General features: G+C 41.1%; 1 protein-coding gene across 2 annotated transcripts in view; it reads right to left on the reverse strand.

The window, feature by feature from the left end:
* Window positions 1–371: 371 nt before the first annotated feature.
* ITGB1 (integrin subunit beta 1) overlaps window positions 372–19511 on the reverse strand; it is a 74535-nt gene continuing 55395 nt past the window's right edge. Inside the window, exons 14-17 of one of the 2 annotated variants that reach the window (XM_074946192.1) lie at window positions 17678–17910; window positions 14786–14952; window positions 12696–12776; window positions 372–1065 (exon numbers count right to left, since the gene is read on the reverse strand). In XM_074946192.1, coding sequence (XP_074802293.1) covers window positions 12702–12776; window positions 14786–14952; window positions 17678–17910 — 475 coding nt within the window. In that variant the 3' untranslated portion in view covers window positions 372–1065; window positions 12696–12701. The remainder of the gene's footprint in view (window positions 1066–12695; window positions 12777–14785; window positions 14953–17677; window positions 17911–19511) is intronic. The other variant, XM_074946193.1, reaches the window with a different exon arrangement.

The following is a 19511-nucleotide window of genomic DNA, read 5'->3' on the forward strand; positions in this document are numbered from 1 at the left end:
CATGTCACAGTACAAACTATGCAATCTCAGCTACAGGTTAAAGGCAAATGTACAGCCAAGACTGCAAAAGAAAATAAAGTTGTGCTGATACAAAAATATTACAAAAATTGCAACCAAATACATTAAAAGATTAGAAAGGTGACAAGGCACCAGGCTTTAAAGCAAGGAAACATTATCATAAAGGACACTATATGAATTAAGGCCCTCATGTATTTAGAGGATGTCCTGGTGAGTGCTTCATGGTACTGCAGGCCGGCCAGGGCTTGAATTTACAAAGAAAAAATATGCAAGATACTAAGCAGCAACTTCTTGAAAAATGGCACAAATTTTAAAGCTTTTCCTTCCTAAAATTTTCTTCCTAACCCCTTCAATTTGTCCATAACCTGGCACTTGACAATTTAATAATAGCTATGCAGACACTTTTCACAGCCTTTTACACCATTTGTTTCCATCCTATTCACCTTACTGTTTCTAATCAGATATATCTAACAGCTACCCAGTCATTGATTAACTTTAAAAAAAAAATGTGTGAGTTTGCAAGGAAATATTTAGTTAACATTTTAACTATGTCTGCAAACTCAAGCCCTGATAACCCTGTAAAGCTAAAACTTAATTTTTAATACTCAGTGGCTAGGCAGAGCCCTCATACTGATTGATTTCACCGTTTCCCTCCCAGTCACATCACAGCAGTATCGTACACTTCCCACAGAAGACCTACATTTGAACAGCACAGTAAGGAAAAGGTCAAAAAGGCACCATGTGACCTTAGCTGATTAGGCTATGCAGTCTCAAGTTTTCTGTCAGTCCCCTGGCACTGATTATTTTAATTTGGAAAAAAAAAATAAAATTACATATTGTACATTTTTAAAACCTGCATAGGAAACAAACCTACATGTAATGAGTTAGTAAAATCACTGCAGAATTGCCCTAAATCTATCTTACTGTGACTACAAAAATTGCTACGTTGCATACAGTGTTGTGAAGTAATACAAGTAGTGTTCATTTTCCCTCATATTTAGGGTTGACCACAGTTGTCACTGCACTCTTGTAAATAGGATTTTCACCCTAAAAAAAAAAGAGAGAGAAATGTTTACATTAGTATTAAAAGTACACACAACAAGCATTGCATTTATGACAACTTTGCAAACAAAAGACATATTTTAAGATATTACCCATTGATCTGTAGTGTTTCCAGATGCTGTAAGTAAATACTAGCTTAAATTGTCTGAACAGCAAGATTTTCTCCATCAACTTCAGTAAAAGGCATGCTTAGCTAATAAACGCTAAAGTGTTAGGACAGATCTCTATTTTAGGGTCACTCAATGATTACCTATTCTGTTCTTTCCCTCTGAAGCACCTGGCATTGGCTACTGTCGGAAGACAGGATACTGGGCTAGATGGGCCATTGGTCTGACCCAATATGGCTGTTCTCATGTTAGGATATGCCACATGGTTCCCTTATAATTTATGAACCACACATGCTCATCTGCAGGCTGAATGATCAGGCGAAGGCTCTACATCTTCGATCTCATGACATACTGGTGAAGGAGTTGGGGGGAGCATTTCACTCAACATTTTTTGAACTGGAATGCTTGAATTTAGGCTCTTAAATAAAAGTTGCCTGAATTTCAGTTACTGAGCATTTGTAGTTCTGACTGACTTTGTTCCCAGGTGACAAAGTTTGGAGAACAGAAGGGTGTGCTGTCTTCCAGGAGCTAAGCTATGAGATGTGGACAGGAGGCTGAAGAGCATACTAATGGGAGCTGGAAAGAATCCACTGATTATCCTTGATGTTGGAACAAATGACACAGCTAGATTCTCGTTGGAACATATCTGAACCAGTTCCAGTGCAGTGAAGAGGTAAAAGATGAGCTAGCTCAGGTAGAGAGCCCACCTGACTCAGCGCCTTCATTGATCTTGTCTTTTGTATTGACACCTCGCTGTGTGAGTGAAAGGAAGAGAGAAAGGGGGCCCAATGCCACCCCCCACCCCCATTGCATCCAGATCTTTAGAATCAAGCCAGGAACCGATGCAAGTGGATCTGGGTTGCAAATGTTTGATCCTGGAGGAAAAGGAATACCACTGGCAACTTAACCCCTGTTTCTACTGCAGAATATCGGAACATTCCCTCAATTCCTGTCCATCCAGACTGAAATCAGGAAATGGACCGGCCCAGGCCCAGTAAGGGGGTACAGCCTGGGTGTCACCAAGCACCAAGACCTAAGTTCCCCCACCTTTAAAGAGAACCAAACCTAAACCGCATGGAGCCTCACCACACCTACAGGTACCACTGCACTTATGCCTGCACTGCACAAAAGCTTATGCTCAAATAAATTTGTTAGTCTCTAAGGTGCCACAAGTACTCCTTTTCTTTTTGTAGATACAGACTAACATGGCTGCTACTCTGAAACACTGCACTTATGTGTCCTAGGAGGATTGAAGTTGATTCCCCTGCAGTTAGCCATGGTCAACTCTCATGCCACTGATAGTTTTATAGATGCAATGGCTGCCCAGAACCTACAAATTCCTCTTTGGCCCAAATCTTAATCAGACCCGGTAGAAACAGTTGATGGGTCACCCCTGTCATCTGATCCAGTAACCCAGGAAATTGTTCTCTTATGATATGTCTACAGTGCAATTAAAAACCTGCAGCTAGCGTGTGCCAGCTAACTTAGGTTCACAGGGCTCGGGCTAAAGGGGCTGTTTAATTTCAGTGTAGACATTTTAGCTCGGGCTGAAGCCTGGGCTCTGGGACCCTCCCCACTTGCAGCGTTTTTAGCCTGAGTCAGCTAGCCTGGGCCAGCCACAGGGTTTTAATTGCAGTGTAGACATTCCCTTAGAGGCCAGAGTGGGAGAGCACTGCATGTTACTATACTTCAATGTGATCAGCTCTCAGCACTTCCCAATAATACTTAGAATACTGTGTTTTGTTTGGAGTAGCGTTACCCGCATATCTCCTGATGAGGGAAGAGCATTGACTTTTCTTCCGATTATTGAAAAAAAGCAGGCCTGCAACCTCCATGTTAGCCAATGCCTGTTCCCCTGGAACAGATATTACTACCCAAGGAAAAACAGTGGGGGCTAGTGAGAACGAAATTGCCTTGAGCCCAGAATCCCACCTCCCCAAGAAATACCAGGAACACACTAACATTTTTGAGAAAAAACCCCACGTCCCTCCTGTCCCCTACAGGAGGCCTAGAACTGTCCCATAGACTTGCAGCTTGGGGTGAACGCCCTGTATGGACAAATATACACCATATCCAAACCAGAGTCTGGAAGCACTATGCATCTATATCCAAGAAAATCTCAAGAAGGGCTTCATCTGTTATTCTTCCCCCCCAGCAGGGGCTCTAGTCCTTTTTGTATGAAGGATGAGGCACTGTGCATTTGCAGGGACTATTGAGCCCTAAATCTGCAACCGGTATTCTCTGCCTCTTTGTCCTGGAATTTCTAGATTGTGTGTGAACAACCACAATCCTCATGAAGCTAGACCGTCAGGGAGCTTACAAAATAGTGCATAAAAGTCAGGGATGAGTGGAAAACAATCTTTCATACACGATACAGATACTTTGAATATTTAGTTATGCCATTTGGCCTAACCAATGCCCCTGGAACTTTCCAACACTTTATGAATTGTGTGTTCAGGGACACAGGGGAACAGTATGTCGTCATTTATATCAGTGATATCCTACTGTTCTCAGAGAACCAAGAACAACACTGTTGCCACATCTGATCTGCTGTGGAAGCATGGTTTGCATGCCAATCTGGAAAAATGCCTCTTTGACCAGTCCTCCATCAAATTTTTTGGCTATGTCATCTTCCCAGGGTGTGTTCAGATTCAAAAAAGCTGTGACTGGTCAGCTACCCACAATCCCCGTGAATTACAACACTTACTGGGCTGTGTCAATTTTTATCAGCAATTTATTTCTGACTTCTCAGGAAAAATAGCTCCCCTAACTCCTACATAAGACTGTCTGGTTCACTTTGTCACCAGAAGCCTACCATACCTTCATCAAGCTCAAGTCCACCTTCACAATGGCCCCATCCTAGTGCATTCCAACCCAACCTGCCTGTAGCCATCAGGGCAGTACTTTCGCAGAAGCCCAGACCCCAGCAAGTCTTGCACCCTTGTACTGTTTACTTCCCCAAGCTCACCCCAGCAGAAAGAAATGACAATATTAGATAAGTATCTGCCTGCAATTAAAACCATGTCCAAGGAGAGATGCCACCACCTTGAGAGGGCTTGGCCACCTGGACAGGTATTCAAGGACGATAAGAACCTCAAGCATCTCTGCAAGGCCCAAGCTTCAAACCAAAAGCAGCTAAGGTGGGTCCTGTTTTTCTCTCAGTTCGAGTTAACCATCACCTACCTGCCTGGGTCTCAAAATGGGAAGGCCGACACCTTATTGCAAAAAGGAGAGTAATACCAGGAGGGCAAAGAGCCAACTGCTGAGCCAGCACACCTCCTCAAAGCTAGTAATTTTCTCAGCATGGTAGTTCACAAAGATCTGATCTCCCTTGTTTGATCCACCTCTAAGGAGGACCCCTTGCTGGGGACCACATCTCAAGTGTTTGGGGACCCGTATGCACCACTCTTAACATGATGGAGTAACATGTTTCAACAGGTGCATGTACGTATCTCTGAGGGCCTCCCCCCGCTTTGAGATGCTACATCTTTATCATGATATCCCACTGGTAGCACACTTTGGTCATTGTAAGCTCTCCTTTGCAGTCTCCCACTTTTTCTACTGGCCCTGTATGAGGGCCAAAATTCAGGCCTGTATGGATTCATGTGAACTCTATGTCCACACCAAGACACTTTGAACCAAGCTCATTGATACTTTGGTCCCCACAGAAATACCTGCAAAGCCTTAGATATCCATTTCACTAAACTTCATTGTGGAATTCCCTAAATGGTCCACTTCATCCCCTGCAGCCACTTACTCTCCACTGAGGTTACTGGCCAACTCACGATAAGACACATTATTTGTCTTCAAGGGCTTCCAGACCACAATGTCTCATGGAGAGAGGAAGCGCCTTGCACAGGAGCTAAATTTTCTAATCGTGCCTGCCTCCTTTGCTGGCCACGCAACTTGAACTGGGCTCCTGAGATGCTCTCTGCATCCTTCCCAGTAGAGTTAGTGTCTCCAATCCTATCTGGCTCTTTTCCTGCCTGTGGAAGGGGGGCCCTTGGTGACCCCACCTGGTCTGGGCTGAGGGAGGAACTGCTTACTGCCAACAGAGTTGACTGAGCTCCTCAACGAGACACCTAATAGGCAGTAAAAGCAGGCAACATAGACCCTTTCTTTTGCTTCTGGCCTTTTCTGTCCTAGCTCTGTCCCTAAAACCCACAGAAGTACCAGCTGCTGCAAACACTTCAGAAGTTGAAGTGGAGCTGAGGGGTAATTTCTGCAAAAGGCAAATGCAGCCCTGTGACATTAGCCAGCCAAACTGCTAGATGGAAATTTGAAATAAAAAGCTCTACAGCAGAGAGGTCTGGCTAAGATACTGTGGAAGTGATAAAATTGGAAGAAAATTCAGGGGTTGGGGCATTCCATTGCTGCCAGTGACTAAGAGAGCTGAAGAACCCATTGTAATGGATCTGTGGACCTTAGTACAATAAAGACCAAGTCATTTTATTGATTTCTAGAAGTCTGGGTTCATATTTATTTAACTAAACAAAGGAAGGCTATAGTACAGTGTGTGTATACTACATGGAGTAGGGGATAACACATACACACTTCAACAACAGTGATGCACTTGCACACAACAAAGCAAGTCTTGCAGCTGTCTCCATTCATATCAGACTCTGGCAAACAATTTTGATATGCAAATAATCCTTAGTAAGGAGAGAAAACCTCAAGCTGTTTAGGCAATATACATATTTTAACTTTGCCCTTATGTAGCTTTTTAAATCTTCTAAACACTTTACAGATAAGTCACCCTCAACACTCCACAGGGAGGTAAGCAAGCATTATCTCCACTTTACAAATACGAAAACGGAGGCAAACAGGTTAAATGACTTGCAGCAGGTCACAGTAGGAATCAGTGTAAGAGCTAGGATTAGAACTCTAGAGTTCCCAGGGTCTAATTCATATTCGATCCACATTTATCTTCTGGAAATAGATGATCAGCTGATATATATTAAATACAATGCTGTGAAAAGACAGATCAGAGGCTTTGAAGTTTATAAACTCCTTAATTTAGCACATGACCAATCACAGGGAAAAAAAGTCAGAGAATATCTGTGCTTTTCTTACATTTGTATGAATTTAGTGTTTATGTGCAGTGCCAGTGAGAGACTGATGTCCTCTATTAAGTACATAATAGGCAACAATAATGCAAACTTCCTCATGCTACCCAACCTGGATGTCTCAAATCTGAGCTGGAGTAACCACTCCTGGGAACGTGAGAATAATTCAGTCTCTTGTGACCCACTTGATCTGTAGCCTCTCTACTAAGACTAACAATGTAGTAGTGGACAGTTGTTCACTAGACCAAACTCATTTCACATTGGCTACCTAATAGTCATTGGTTATTACCAATCTGTACTGAATTTTGACTGATAACTAAGATATGAAAGATTATTTTCCATTATTAACCTCTTAGTGATGGAGTTTCACAGAATATCTTACCTTCTGAGATAAGTGTATTGCAGTTTTTATTTAAGGAAGATACATATTTCATTTATAAGATAGTGTAAATCAAAATGAGCACACATTTAACATGCAAATTTAGCAGATAAACCATTTCTATCACATGCCCACCTAAATGTCATGCACAGTTTAACTGAAATGATTCTGGAAACATTAGCTGTTCACACCGTATTCATACAGTAGAACTAATTACACTTCATTTGAGACCAAGAACTCTTAGGGCTTATCTACATGGTGCATTAGTGTGCACCAGGTGGGGTGTAAATTCTAGAGTGCACGAGAGTGCCATGCATTAACTTGCTCACGCTAAAAGAGCAATAGAAGTTCTGTACTGATCATGTAGTCCGATTTGAAATGGGACTGGACTGGCAGACCCCTGTGATGTCGCAGAGCCCCCAATGGCTTCAAAAAGGGCTGCATGCAGATGTAGGGGACTGGCCATATTTTTTAGTGCAAGATTGAGGCTTTGGTCTAGTTTCCTTGTTAAGAGCCACTACACCTGTTGAAACACTATCTAGGCCAGGGGTTCTCAAACCGGGGGTCGTGACCCCTCAGGGGGTCGCAAGGTTATTGCATGGGGATCAGACTCCACCCCCAAACCCTGCTTTGCCTCCAGCATTTATTGTAATGTTAAATATAAAGTGTTTTTAATTTATAAACGGGGTCACACTCAGAGGCTTGCTGTGTACAAGGGGTCACCATTACAAAAGTTTGAGAAAAAATGATTAGGTATATCTAACACACCAATAATGCTCCTTTTATATAAGGATTAGCAGGATTATATAAGGATAGCTTTTGCTTTCTATTTATAAATACTCTATTATTAAAAAAATGCATCTAATTCAGATTCATATCTGCCTCATTAATTTAAGTTTGCTAAATTATAGAATCTTTAATACATTAAGACTAAAACGTTAAGAAACTTTACAAATTTAACACTGTGCTGGAAATGGCCCAACTTGATGATCACTTTAGATAAGCTATTACCAGCAGGAGAGTGGGGTGGGAGGAGGTATTGTTTCATGGTCTCTGTATATATAATGTCTTCTGCAGTTTCCACAGTATGCATCCGATGAAGTGAGCTGTAGCTCACGAAAGCTCATGCTCAAATAAACTGGTTAGTCTCTAAGGTGCCACAAGTACTCCTTTTCTTTTTGCGAATACAGACTAACACGGCTGTTACTCTGAAACTGTATTAGTCTAGCTCCCACATGTATTCTGGCTGGCTGGCTAAAATAGAACTTTTTAGCATTAACTTGTCCCCATATATTTAAGTCAAATTATGTCAAAAATATTCTCATTAAAACTCTAACACATTGGGAGGGATCCATGGAAAGATTTGGGCACCTACATTCCAGACTTAGGTGCCCAAATCCCAGTTTTAGCTCCACTGCAATCCACAAAACTCCTGTCAAATCTATCGGTGCCTAAACTCACTCAGCACCTAAGTTTTTCAGGTTAAGGTTTCCCTGGGTGCTTACGTTTCTGCATCTGATTATGTGCACTGCTGCCTCCCTATAAGCATCTGGACACTTATTTCCCACCTAAGCCCCAGAGTGATTCACGAACCAGTGGAAGACAGGCATTTGGCCGCTTAAGTTGCATGTGAAGTCCAAACTGGTAGCCGTGCTAAGAAGGCATTTAAAATCCTCCCTGCAGCCTAGACTTAAGCACCTATCTCTAAGACGGGGTGGGACTTAGTGCCCCTTCCCCAGCTGGCACCTGCCATTTGTTAGCTTAATATCCCTGCCTAATATGCTTGCTTTTGTGGATTGCATTCTTAGATGTCTCTCTCCCCGCATTCACATTGTACAGGGAGCCTGCTGTGTGAAGCTCAGTGTTGTTCCTGAGATTTTCTAGGCGCCATGATGCCGAGCATTGCAATCCCTAAGTATCTTTGTGGATTCACAACCATTTTGCTTAAAAATCTTAAAAGGACATTGCAAATGCCATAGCTGTATAAGCGAAACAAGGTGAGTGAGGTAATAGCGTTCACTGCATCTTTCACTGTTGGTGAAAGATAAGCTTTTGGGCTGTCACATGGTGACCTGAAAAGGAGCTTTGTGAAGCTTGAAAGCTTGCCTCTCTCACCAACAGAAGTTGGTCCAATGAAAGGTATTACCTCACCCACTTTGTCTCTCAAATGTCCTAGGACAAACACTGTTAAAACACTGCAGATAACTAGAAGTAATTTTTCCATTCATACCCTCTGAACAATATTGTTTTAAGCATTTCACTGGTTTGTAGTTCATGGAAGAAACTATTAACTACCTCTTAGATATCAAGGCGATATAGAAAACCTAGGATAGATCATTTAAAGCTCACAAGATATATAATTACAGTTCCTGCAACAATATTCTCTCTGCTACACTACACAGTGTGTAGCATTCTAGATTACTGTTTGTTAAGTATCTTGCTGTATACAGTATGTTTCATTGGCCTTCTTACTACTTTTTTCTCCATTGATGTATTGTTTCAATTTAAACAAATCACAAAACATCTAATCACAAAAACTATATGCAAGATATGTGCAGTTAGTTTGAGTTACGACCCAAGTTACCATGGAAAATTTATCTCTAGAATCTTTTGACATTTGCTCAAGAACTGGTTCTCACTATCTACTCCACTTCACAAATATAATCAGGTCTTTTTGAACACCACCATTATGCGGATCCCCTGCCCAGTTTCAATGTTGGAAACTGCACCCCTCCCAAAAAAGACGTATCCCTTTTTCAGAGGATACAGAAAGGAGGAGACACACCAAGCATGGCTGGAAGGCTAGACAGGAGTTAACCCCTTGGATAATGTAGGATGCTATTCACTGGCACAGATCTAAATTGAGCATCACAGTGAAGGTGTCGCAGGGCCCTGCTAGAAGGAAACCCTAGGAGTAGAGTGAAGTGGCTTCTTCCTGTGGTGACACAATAGCCAGCTTCCCTGCCATGGCACCAGTATATGGCTCTTCTCCAAAGTGTTTGAGAGGAACCACTACGATGTGCATGAATTAAAAGTTATTGATTGAAGCCTGCTGCTACTGTGACCTCGAGTGAAGAATCCATTACTGGGGAGGTTCTCTACATTCCATTTCCTTCCCGAAAACCCACTCAGTCTATCCATGGCACCCTCGACCCCCACTCTGAACAGATTCACAGCAATAGAGCTGAGGCCATCCAGCAAAGCCAGAGAAGACCTTGACATTCCTGATATTTCTAAAGTTAAGAAAAAGACAAAAAGTTAACTTTAAAAAAACAAGCCTCCTCATGCCAATAAAGCAGCAAAAAGGCAGAAGCCAATCTAAAAAAACCCCATAGGTCTCTTAGGTAACAACAGGAAGGCTATGTCAAAGGTTTCTGAATTGCTTGGGAGATAAACATTTTCGGCGCATTTTTTATACCCTAGATGTCTGTCTAACTAATCAAGTTGCTCACAATAACATGATTGCAGATAAGCTAAATGTAATAAAAGGAGTTAACAGAACTTTCAGCAGCTTACTCAAGATTTAAGACACACTTATGGTTTAAAAATTGCAATAAAGTCTCTGTTCTTTAGAAGTTAAAACAATTTTTTTTTAGAATATCATCATTTGTTTAGCCCCAGCACTGTGCAAGCCAAAATAAGCTGGTAGAAATACAAGGCCTCTGCCTCAAAGAATGTAAAATATACACAGACAACTCATCAACAAAGAAGGGGGGGGAAGGAGGAGGGAGAAATGACCCAAGCCATAAAACTGAATGATGACATTTAGTACCATCTGAGATCTGCCAACCAAGACTTTTATTTTACTTCTTTTAAAAAAAGAGTGAAGATACTTTTATCTTGGTTCTTACCACCTGCTTGAGGAGAAAACTAAAGAGTAGCCGTCTTTTGAAAGAAATCAGAAAAAGGCATGGCAGGGCTAAGAGGGATCCAGCCATATGGAGATGCATGGAATGAGGCATGGAACAAGGGGGTAGTCAGATGTTTGGCTTGTGCACAACGAAAGGGGAAAGGAATGATAAAGAAGTAGGCAGGAGCTGGATTGTGTAGAGTCTTAGAAGGGAGGACAAGGAACTTAAAACATCGTTCAGGACTTGTCAGGAGACCTGTGAAGGGACTGGAAACGGAGCTGGATATGGTTCAGAATGAGGGACAAGGTAAATGATTTTTACAGCTAGGATAGATTGAAAAAGTGTGTGTTTCATGAGGAGAGAGTTTAGGAAAATAGGATTACAATAGTTGAGAAGAAATAATCAGGGCTTGGGAAAGGTTTTTTATGGTTAGAATGGAAGAATTTTGGAGATATAAAGGAAAAACTGGGAGAGAATGAGTAGTTAATGATAATACCAGGGTATAACCACATAAAAATGAGAAGGGACCAGGTAGGAGAAAATCAAGTTATGGGTCCAGGGCCTTGCCTGACAAAAAACCCCCACCACTTTGAAATAATAGGTGCAGCACTTAGATTCTATTGTGAGGGACAAATTCTTCCTTTTCCATTTTCTTTATTAGCTCCCTCTTCTGTTTCCCCCCTGCAAGATTTTCCATCTTTCTCACCCCCGCCCCCAACCTTCTCCTGTCATCTGTTTCCCTACCTGTCCTCTCTATTCTCATCCCCCTCTTTGGAGACCCTGGGGAAGGAGGAGAGCAATTTCACTTAAGAACCCTTCCTTCTAATCTCCCTTAGACAACCCATCCTCTCTGGCTTCCTGACCTGTACATCAGCATTTGGCTGTCACTGTCCCTGCTTCTTGTGCTTTAGGGTTGAAATAGTAAGATCTTTGGGCTGATGCCATTCACTGCCTTCTGCCTTTCTCCTCAGTATTTGACATGGGAGGAGAGAAGATCTAAGCTACTACCAGCTAAGAATCTCAGAATACAATTTCCTTGTGATGGGCTTAATGCTGAGCCAAACTGATGGATGCAGCTCCTGCTTCACTGCCTCATGGCTGGTGGCCGTTATAACAGCGGAGCAGGGCCAATCAGCAGCACAGAGCTGAAGCCAACAATTTAAGACAGAAGGTTGGAGTGTTCAGCCATAGTTTCAGGAGGGAAAGGGAGGCAGAAGGAGACTAACAGTTGGCTATGGAAGAAAATGACCTTCCCTCATTCCCATAGATCAGGGGTCTGCAACCTTCGGCATGCGGCCCATCAGGGTAATCTGCTGGCGGGCCGGGAGACATTTTGTTTACGTTGACTGTCCGCAGGCACGGCCCCCCGCAGCTCCCAGCACATCCCTGTGGCCCGCTGCTTCCCGCGGCTCCCATTGTCCGGGAACGGCAAACCGCAGCCACTGGGAGCTGCGGGAGGCTGTACCTGTGGACGGTCGATGTAAACAAAACGTCTTGTGACCCACCAGCGGATTACCCTGATGGGCCATGTGCTGAAGGTTGCCGACCCCTACCATAGATGACACCTGAGAGACAAAGGATTAAGACATTGCCAGTTGTGATGGGAAAATTAGGAATGGGTTGCATATCTAATCATGAAATTATTAATGAACATATTTCACACTTTCAAGGGTATGTTTAGACAGGGTTTTGTTGTTTTTTACCTTGAGCTAACTGACTGCTCATTAATTGAGGTAATTAATGCATTTGTAAAAGCTAGTCTGGATGCTCCCCAAAAGTTTGTTCCAGTAAAGCCACAAACAATTGTATCCCAGATAAACTGTAAAGGCTAGTCTGGACAGTCCCTAAAAAACTACCTTGAGTTAACTGACAGTCAAAAAACCCCTACTGTAGAAAAGCCCAAAGAGATTCTCCTTCCTCCATCACCAATCTAAATTGTTGTTCTATTTTCCTTTATATAAAATACTGTTCTTCAACTTCACATATAAATTCAGTTCTCAAGCAAGTACTACTGATATTAATAAATAAGCAATGTTGCTGTTAATACAGATTAAAGATTTTCAAGCTCCACTCTGTACAATTTCAGAACCTAAGCAGCAGCAGTTCAACAGAATAAGGCTCAAACTGTGATTAATTGGCAATGACACTGAGTCTCAAATGAGTTAAAAGTGACATGCAAAGAAAAAGAAGAAATTGAAAAGAAAATACAAACTGAGACTTAGAGACCAGCTTTACGTCCATAGTTTGGATTCTTGAAATTATTAATAGGACTCTTGTATATTGGATTTTCTTGCTGAAGTAAAAGAAATGGTCAATGTCGAATAATTCAACAGAACAAAAGAAAATAACATTCTCAACTATCATAAAAAAAAGGAAAGGTCATGCTGTATGTAAAGGAAAATTATGTTAGTAATTTTCTTTTAAAAATTATTTAGTAGTAGAACTCTAATACAAATCTGAAAAACCCTCGGCAGATCAATAAACAAGGATAAAGCCCTTGTAAGGGAATAACCGAAGCATAACTCTGCTTATAAGGATGCGTGGGTGTTGAGTCCCACAAGATTTCTGTACATCAATACTGACGTTCGATGTTCAACCATTACTGACCCTCCCCACAGACCTTAATGAGTATATATATTTAAGGTCTCCTTGCAAAAACAAAAAACAAAAACCTGGTTACTTATCTTTCCATATCTTGTTCTTTGAGATGTGTTGCACATGTCATTCGACTGTAGGTGTGTGCATGCCCTGAGCATAGTCAGTGGAAATTTTCCCCTCAGTTGTTCCCGTCGGGGTGGCTTGGGCACCCTCTGATGCCATGCACTCATAGTGCTGGTATAAAGGGTCCAGCCGACTCCACGCCCCCTCAGTTCCTTCTTGCCGGCCAATTCTGATGTAGAGGGGTAGGAAGGCGAGTCTGAATGAAAACGTGCAACACATCTTGAAGAACAACAGTCCAGGAAAGGTAAGAAACCACTTTTTTCTGCTTCACATGCTTGCACATGTCCATTCCACTGTAGGTGACTCTCAAGCAGTTGCATAGGAGGTGGGATTAAAGTTTATGGACATGCTGACTGCAAAACAGCTTAACTGAATCTGGAATCATACCCAGACTGTTGAGTGATGGCACAATGAGCAGAGAACGTATGTACTGATGACCAAGTCACTCCTCTGCAAATGTCCTGAATAGGAATCTGTGCTAGCAATGCCGCTGAAGATGTGTATGCTCTCATGGAGTGGACAGTCAGGATAACTGACGGTGGAACACCCACCTGCTCATAACACCTGAGAATGCATGATGTGATCCAAGAAGAAATTCTCTGCATAGAGATGGGGAGACCTTTTATCCTGTCAGCTATTGCTATGAACAGTTGGGTGGATTTACGAAATGGTTTGGTCCTTTCTACATAGAATGCTAGGGCACATCTTATGTCCAATGAATGAAGCTGCTGTTATTCACTGTTTGCATGTGGTTTTGGGTAAAAAACTGGTAAAAAGATTGCCTGATTGCTATGAAATTGGGAAACCACCTTTGGGAGGAAGCTAAAGTGAGGACATAACTGCACTTTATCCCCAAACAAGACTGTACAGACGTTCTACTGAGAAAGCCTGCCGTACGTAGCAAGGAGAATAGTTCCAGCGATCGTCAGAGTCGGTAAGAAGAAACTGAGGGTGTGCAGGGTCGACTTGGCCCTTATGGTGCTATGAGCACACAGTTCCACAGGATGCTCAGCTGCCCCGATGAGTACCACTGAAGGAAAAATTTCTGGTGAGTGTGCTCAGGGTGCGCATACACCTACAGTGGAATGAACATGTGTAAGCACTCAAACAAGGAGGATGATTTTTGCTCTTCTACACTTTGTAAATGCAACTGCCATCAACTTTTAATGGAAGCCGTCTGATTATTTGAGGTAACAATTTGGTCCACAGACAGGGTGTGATACTCGGATGTCACAGTAACAAAGTTGGGCTAGTCTAGCACTATCACTTCAGTCTGTTTCCTTTTCTACAAGCTCGGCCAAAATTATTTAAGTAATTAGAACTCAAAACCTAAACCTTTGAGTACATGGTGGCTTATCTAGTCAGGTTATAAATCCTAGGCGAAAGATGTTCTTTTACAATTCATCGCTATTTACAGTATGGTACAAGATATGTTCAAGACCAACTCTGAACAAAGGTTTTTTGTATTCCAGTTTTTAATCCTATAGAGGAGCACCTTGAAATATTTGGGGCATACAAGCAAAACCTTTTGTACTTTCCGTAACAACATTAGCTTTATTGAATTTAAGGTTCATGACTCACTGTGTCCCACTTCGCATTCATCTTCTCCTTTTCAAATTTAGCAAATTCTCTTCTGTCATGAATGATCATAAGTAGTTTCCAAATCAGTAATAAAGCAAGACCAATCAGAACAATTCCAGCAACCACACCAGCTACAATGGGAATGATATCCGGGCCAGTGGGGCATTCTGGGGAATAGAATAATTACAGTACAGTTTTAGCACAATGTAAAAGAAGCACAATTGCTGAAGAATTTAAATTATACTGTGCAATATTCAGAGCATCCAGCTTGTCAAGAGCAAAGATTTCTCACATTTAAAATGCATCTGTGAATAATAATCTAAATTAGAGCTACTGAGATCTACAAAGATTCTTATTCTAGTTTTGAGACACACAGATAGTGAGAAAGCAAGTTTTGATGCCATGGAAAAATGACTTTTGTTGACCAAATCAGCTTTTAAGACCACACAGAGCTAAGAATTTCATAGCACTTGAAGTCTTAAGATTAGACTTCTAGACTACTTTTGAACAAGCTGATTATGAATTGTGAACATAACAAGATAGGGGGAAAATTGACTTTATGAGTGTAATATGGATTAACCAGATAGTCCCAAAACACCCCTCGCTTTATAGAAAAAAAGTGTGGCCTTGTTTCTACCTCAAGTTACAATATTTATACAAAGCCAAATTGTAATAGCATGATCCCCTGAGGCAGAGGGATAAGATTTAACAGATTTTTACAAGACTTTTTCCAACATGGAAATCCAGTACTTTGTTGAACTAGGAGATGCAAAAATGATTGACATTTTCATTCATAAGGATGAATAATTGCAGAACAAAAATGATACTTGTAAAATTAACTAAAACCAAACAAAGGAAGTTATTTATATGGAGAAGGCAAGGCAAGGGTAACCAGCACTCTTGTAAAAAAGTTACCTGTTTTGCTAAATACAGAATTCTGAATAGTCACCTAAACTAAAGGATTGATCCTGCTCCCCTTCTAGTCAATGGAAAAACTCCCATTAACTTTACTTGTGCAAGATCAAGCCCCAAGTAAACTGCTGGAATCTGTCAAGGTGAATAGTTACTGTATCGAATCACCCCAAGGGACACTGATTTTGAGTCCTGCTCCTATTGGTTGGGCTGAGATTCCTACAGAATGCTAACATCATTAACCAATTTTTAATTTTTTTTTAAAGGAAATAAAATGAGAAAGTCCATTAATGAACTTTACAAAATTTTGAAAGTCAGCTGAGACAAATGAACATTCCACTGAGATTGTAAACCCTTTGGGACGAGGATTCCCTTCATTATACATGGGCACAGCACCTAGCACAGAGTGATAGACTGCCTCTCCTCCTCTTCCTTTCCCTATTCTCTCCTGATCCCCTATGATCCCTTTTGCTCCCCATCTAGATGAGGGGAACTCATGTGAGCCTTCAGTGGCCAGGTCAGATATTTTGTAGTAACAGCTATAGGCTGTGCGTGGCCCTTCCTCCATTTCATGTCAAATGACATGTTCAACAGAGTAATGTCACTCACTAATTCAGTTTTTAAAATCAAACATGCTAAGTGACTGTTGGCTTTTAAATTCAGTCAGCTGAGTTTGCAAACAGCTCTCTTTAACGTATAAAAATTATGCTCCTCACCATGGAAAATTTCAACCGTAAAAGATGAAATTTTGGGAACATTACCAAAAAATAGTGAGTTAATGCAAGTTTCCATACAACGTTCACGACTGTAGAGAAGCTATTCCATGAATCTTTAAAATGCTGTACTAAGCAAAACATATACAGCTCTCTGGGTTGGCATCATACTAAACTAGTGCAACTAGGGGAAAATCTGGCCTTCACTGATCAGATAGATTATTGCAAATATCTGCATCAATTTCCCATAAAACAGAAATAACATTTAAAATTAAATAAAAAAACCCAGATAAACAAATCTCGTACTTCAGGGCATAAATTTCACCAACTGGAATGAGGAAGGGATGTCATTCAAAGCTGCAGCATTGTACAAATATGTGCATTATGGGCATTAACACATTTATGCCTGAAACAGCGGGTGTTGGCCACTGAACTAAGCAGACGATCCATCTTGTCCACTTATCAATTCCTATAATCCTGCAGAATGAGACATAACTTTCTACCTATCGTGTACAATTAATAAAAGGTATATTTTATATTAAGTCACTAACTCAGTCAGGAAACCACTACTATGGTTGGAAGCAAAAGTCCTTTTCAGAAGAGATGTTAGCTTGATTAGAGAGTAAGCCATCTGCACACTGATCTAAACTAGCCAATTTCCCAGAAAATAACAAACCACAGTTGAATCAATTTTTCCTCTGCCAGTAGATATTTGATGGAAACACCTCCAAGAACTCTGAGTATTATGGATTAATTCCTTGAAGGTAAGTGGTCTGAGTAAAGCAAGGACTGAGAAGAGAAATAATCAAGCATAAACAAAGGAGGTTTTTGCTATTCGGTACAAAGCTGGACATATAATGTGACATTTTACTTAATCGTGTGTTTTTTGTTTTAACCTGTAACACGTTTCAAACCTGAGCTAAATCAGAAAGATTTGTATCAATGTATTTAGGACTTGATTAAAAGACATTATAGAAACACGATTAAATATGTCAACAGGAAGAAAAAAAACTTTAAATACAATATACACCAAGTCATGTGAGCAAATCTGTTTCAGTCAGTGTAGGAGTCTGTAAACACTGTCAATATTTGAGACACAAACACCAGTCTCAAGCAGCCCTAGTTTCAGAGGAGGGAGCGGGGATACTACTTCTGGATACAGTCTGAAGGTTCAGAAAGGTCAGTCAATATAACTGTGTTGAGTACAGAAGGAACAACAGAGAGTTGGTCACAAAGGTGAAGGAAACATGCAATAAGGGGTTTGTACCTGGTGTCTCCACTACATGGACAATGGCGTCATTGTTTGCATTGACTGAGTATGTGAAGTAGAACCAGCAGTCATCAACATCCTTCTCTTTACAGTGAGTCAGTGGATCAGGCTGGCCAGGCTGTGGTAACTTATCTCGACTTTCCACTAGTGTCATGCTGAAATTCTTACAACCCTGAGAACATGTGTCCTTCTTTTCTCCCTTTTTGAAAGCTCTGCATTGAACACAGTCCCTGTGGAAATACAAATTAGTAACACCACTTTTAAACATGTTCATGAAAGGGAGATTTCTAGTATATTAATTTCCATCTCATTGAAAAATCAATTGGCAAAGAAGGCAGAAATACCACCTGGAATGTGAGACTGCCATCTATCATCTCCCCCTACCTCTATACCCCGTCCCCCACACCCGTGTCCTTTTTCTTACTCATCTCATTTCTTCTCTTTCTTATTGCTCTCCTTTTTACTTCTGTCCAATAAGAGTCTGGCTTAGCTGACCAAGACTGTATATTTTGCAACACTGCTGTAAACTTGTGACCATAAAGAGGAAATTAAAAGCGATGCCCTAAACAGCCTGATGCTGGTACAAATTTGACAGGTCTTAGAGTCCTGGTAAAACTGTGTGCTCTGCCAGTGTTTCTCCAGCAGTGAGATTATAAGTGAGACAAAAGCTGCATTTTCTATCTTTGCTATTCTTTTCTGTTTTATTTTATGTGTGTCTTATTTTTGTCTTCTAGGAAAAAGAATCCGATTTTAAGAAAACAGGAACGACAGCTCCAGCCCATCTTAACTAACTATTACTTTTTTCTTCAAAAAAGGACAGTTATTACTCTCTTTAATACCGTCTAAAAGACTGTCAAACAAGGGTTTTTTATTCTAAAACCTGTCTCCATCTAAAGGGAAAGGGATCAAAGGATGTTGTTAAAATGAAATCCTTATTTAATAGTTTACAATGCTTCAACTGTTTTTCTTTATCGTCTGTATCTTTAAAAAATGTTTTTAAAGGGTCTGCCATGGTACTAAGCAGGCTGAGGTCACCCTATACCAAACTCCGAACCTTGCTTAAAACTGTTGAAATGTTGGACAGTAGATGGGTTATGGCCCATATATTCTATCTAAATGAATATAAGAGGTGTAAGAAAGTGTAATGCCCTTTTATCTTGGCTTTGTCTTGCTTGATCTTCTTTATCACCTTCAATACCAAAGGCATTGGAGAGAATGCATAAAGAAGGCCCCTCGTCCACAGAACAAGGAAAGCATCTCCCAGAGTGAGAGACCCCAACCCTCCTTTCAGGCAAAATTGTTTGCACTTTCTGTTAGTGGTGGCGGTGGCAAAGAGGTCCACTTCTGGAAATCACCAGGTCAGAAAAATGTGATTGAGAGTTCACGAGTCCAACTCCCCATTCATAATCTTGGAAGAAGCGCTTACTGAGATCATCGATGTTCTATAGGCCTGGAAGGTAATTGGATGTGATTGGCTATATATTAGTTCCATAGCTTTACTGCTTCAGCACAAAGGAAAGGGGATCTTACCTACGCACCCTGATGATTGATGTAGAACATGCAGATTATATTGTCTGTCATGAATTTTATTGATTTACCCCTGATTAATGGAAGGAAGTGAACAGAAGCATTTCTGACTGCCCTCAACTCTAGGAGCTTAATGTGAGGACATGCTTCTTGGGCAGACTTACCAGAAACCAAAGGAATCTCTCATGAGAAGGATGTTGTGACATGAAAGTACATGTCCTGAAGGTCGAGATCCAATCTGCTAATGCCAGTGATGGAATTATAGCAGTGAGAGTCACTATTCTGAATGTTTGTTTTTTCACCA

This window comes from Natator depressus, chromosome 2 (genome assembly GCF_965152275.1).
Source record: "Natator depressus isolate rNatDep1 chromosome 2, rNatDep2.hap1, whole genome shotgun sequence".
Lineage (NCBI taxonomy): Eukaryota > Metazoa > Chordata > Testudines > Cheloniidae > Natator > Natator depressus.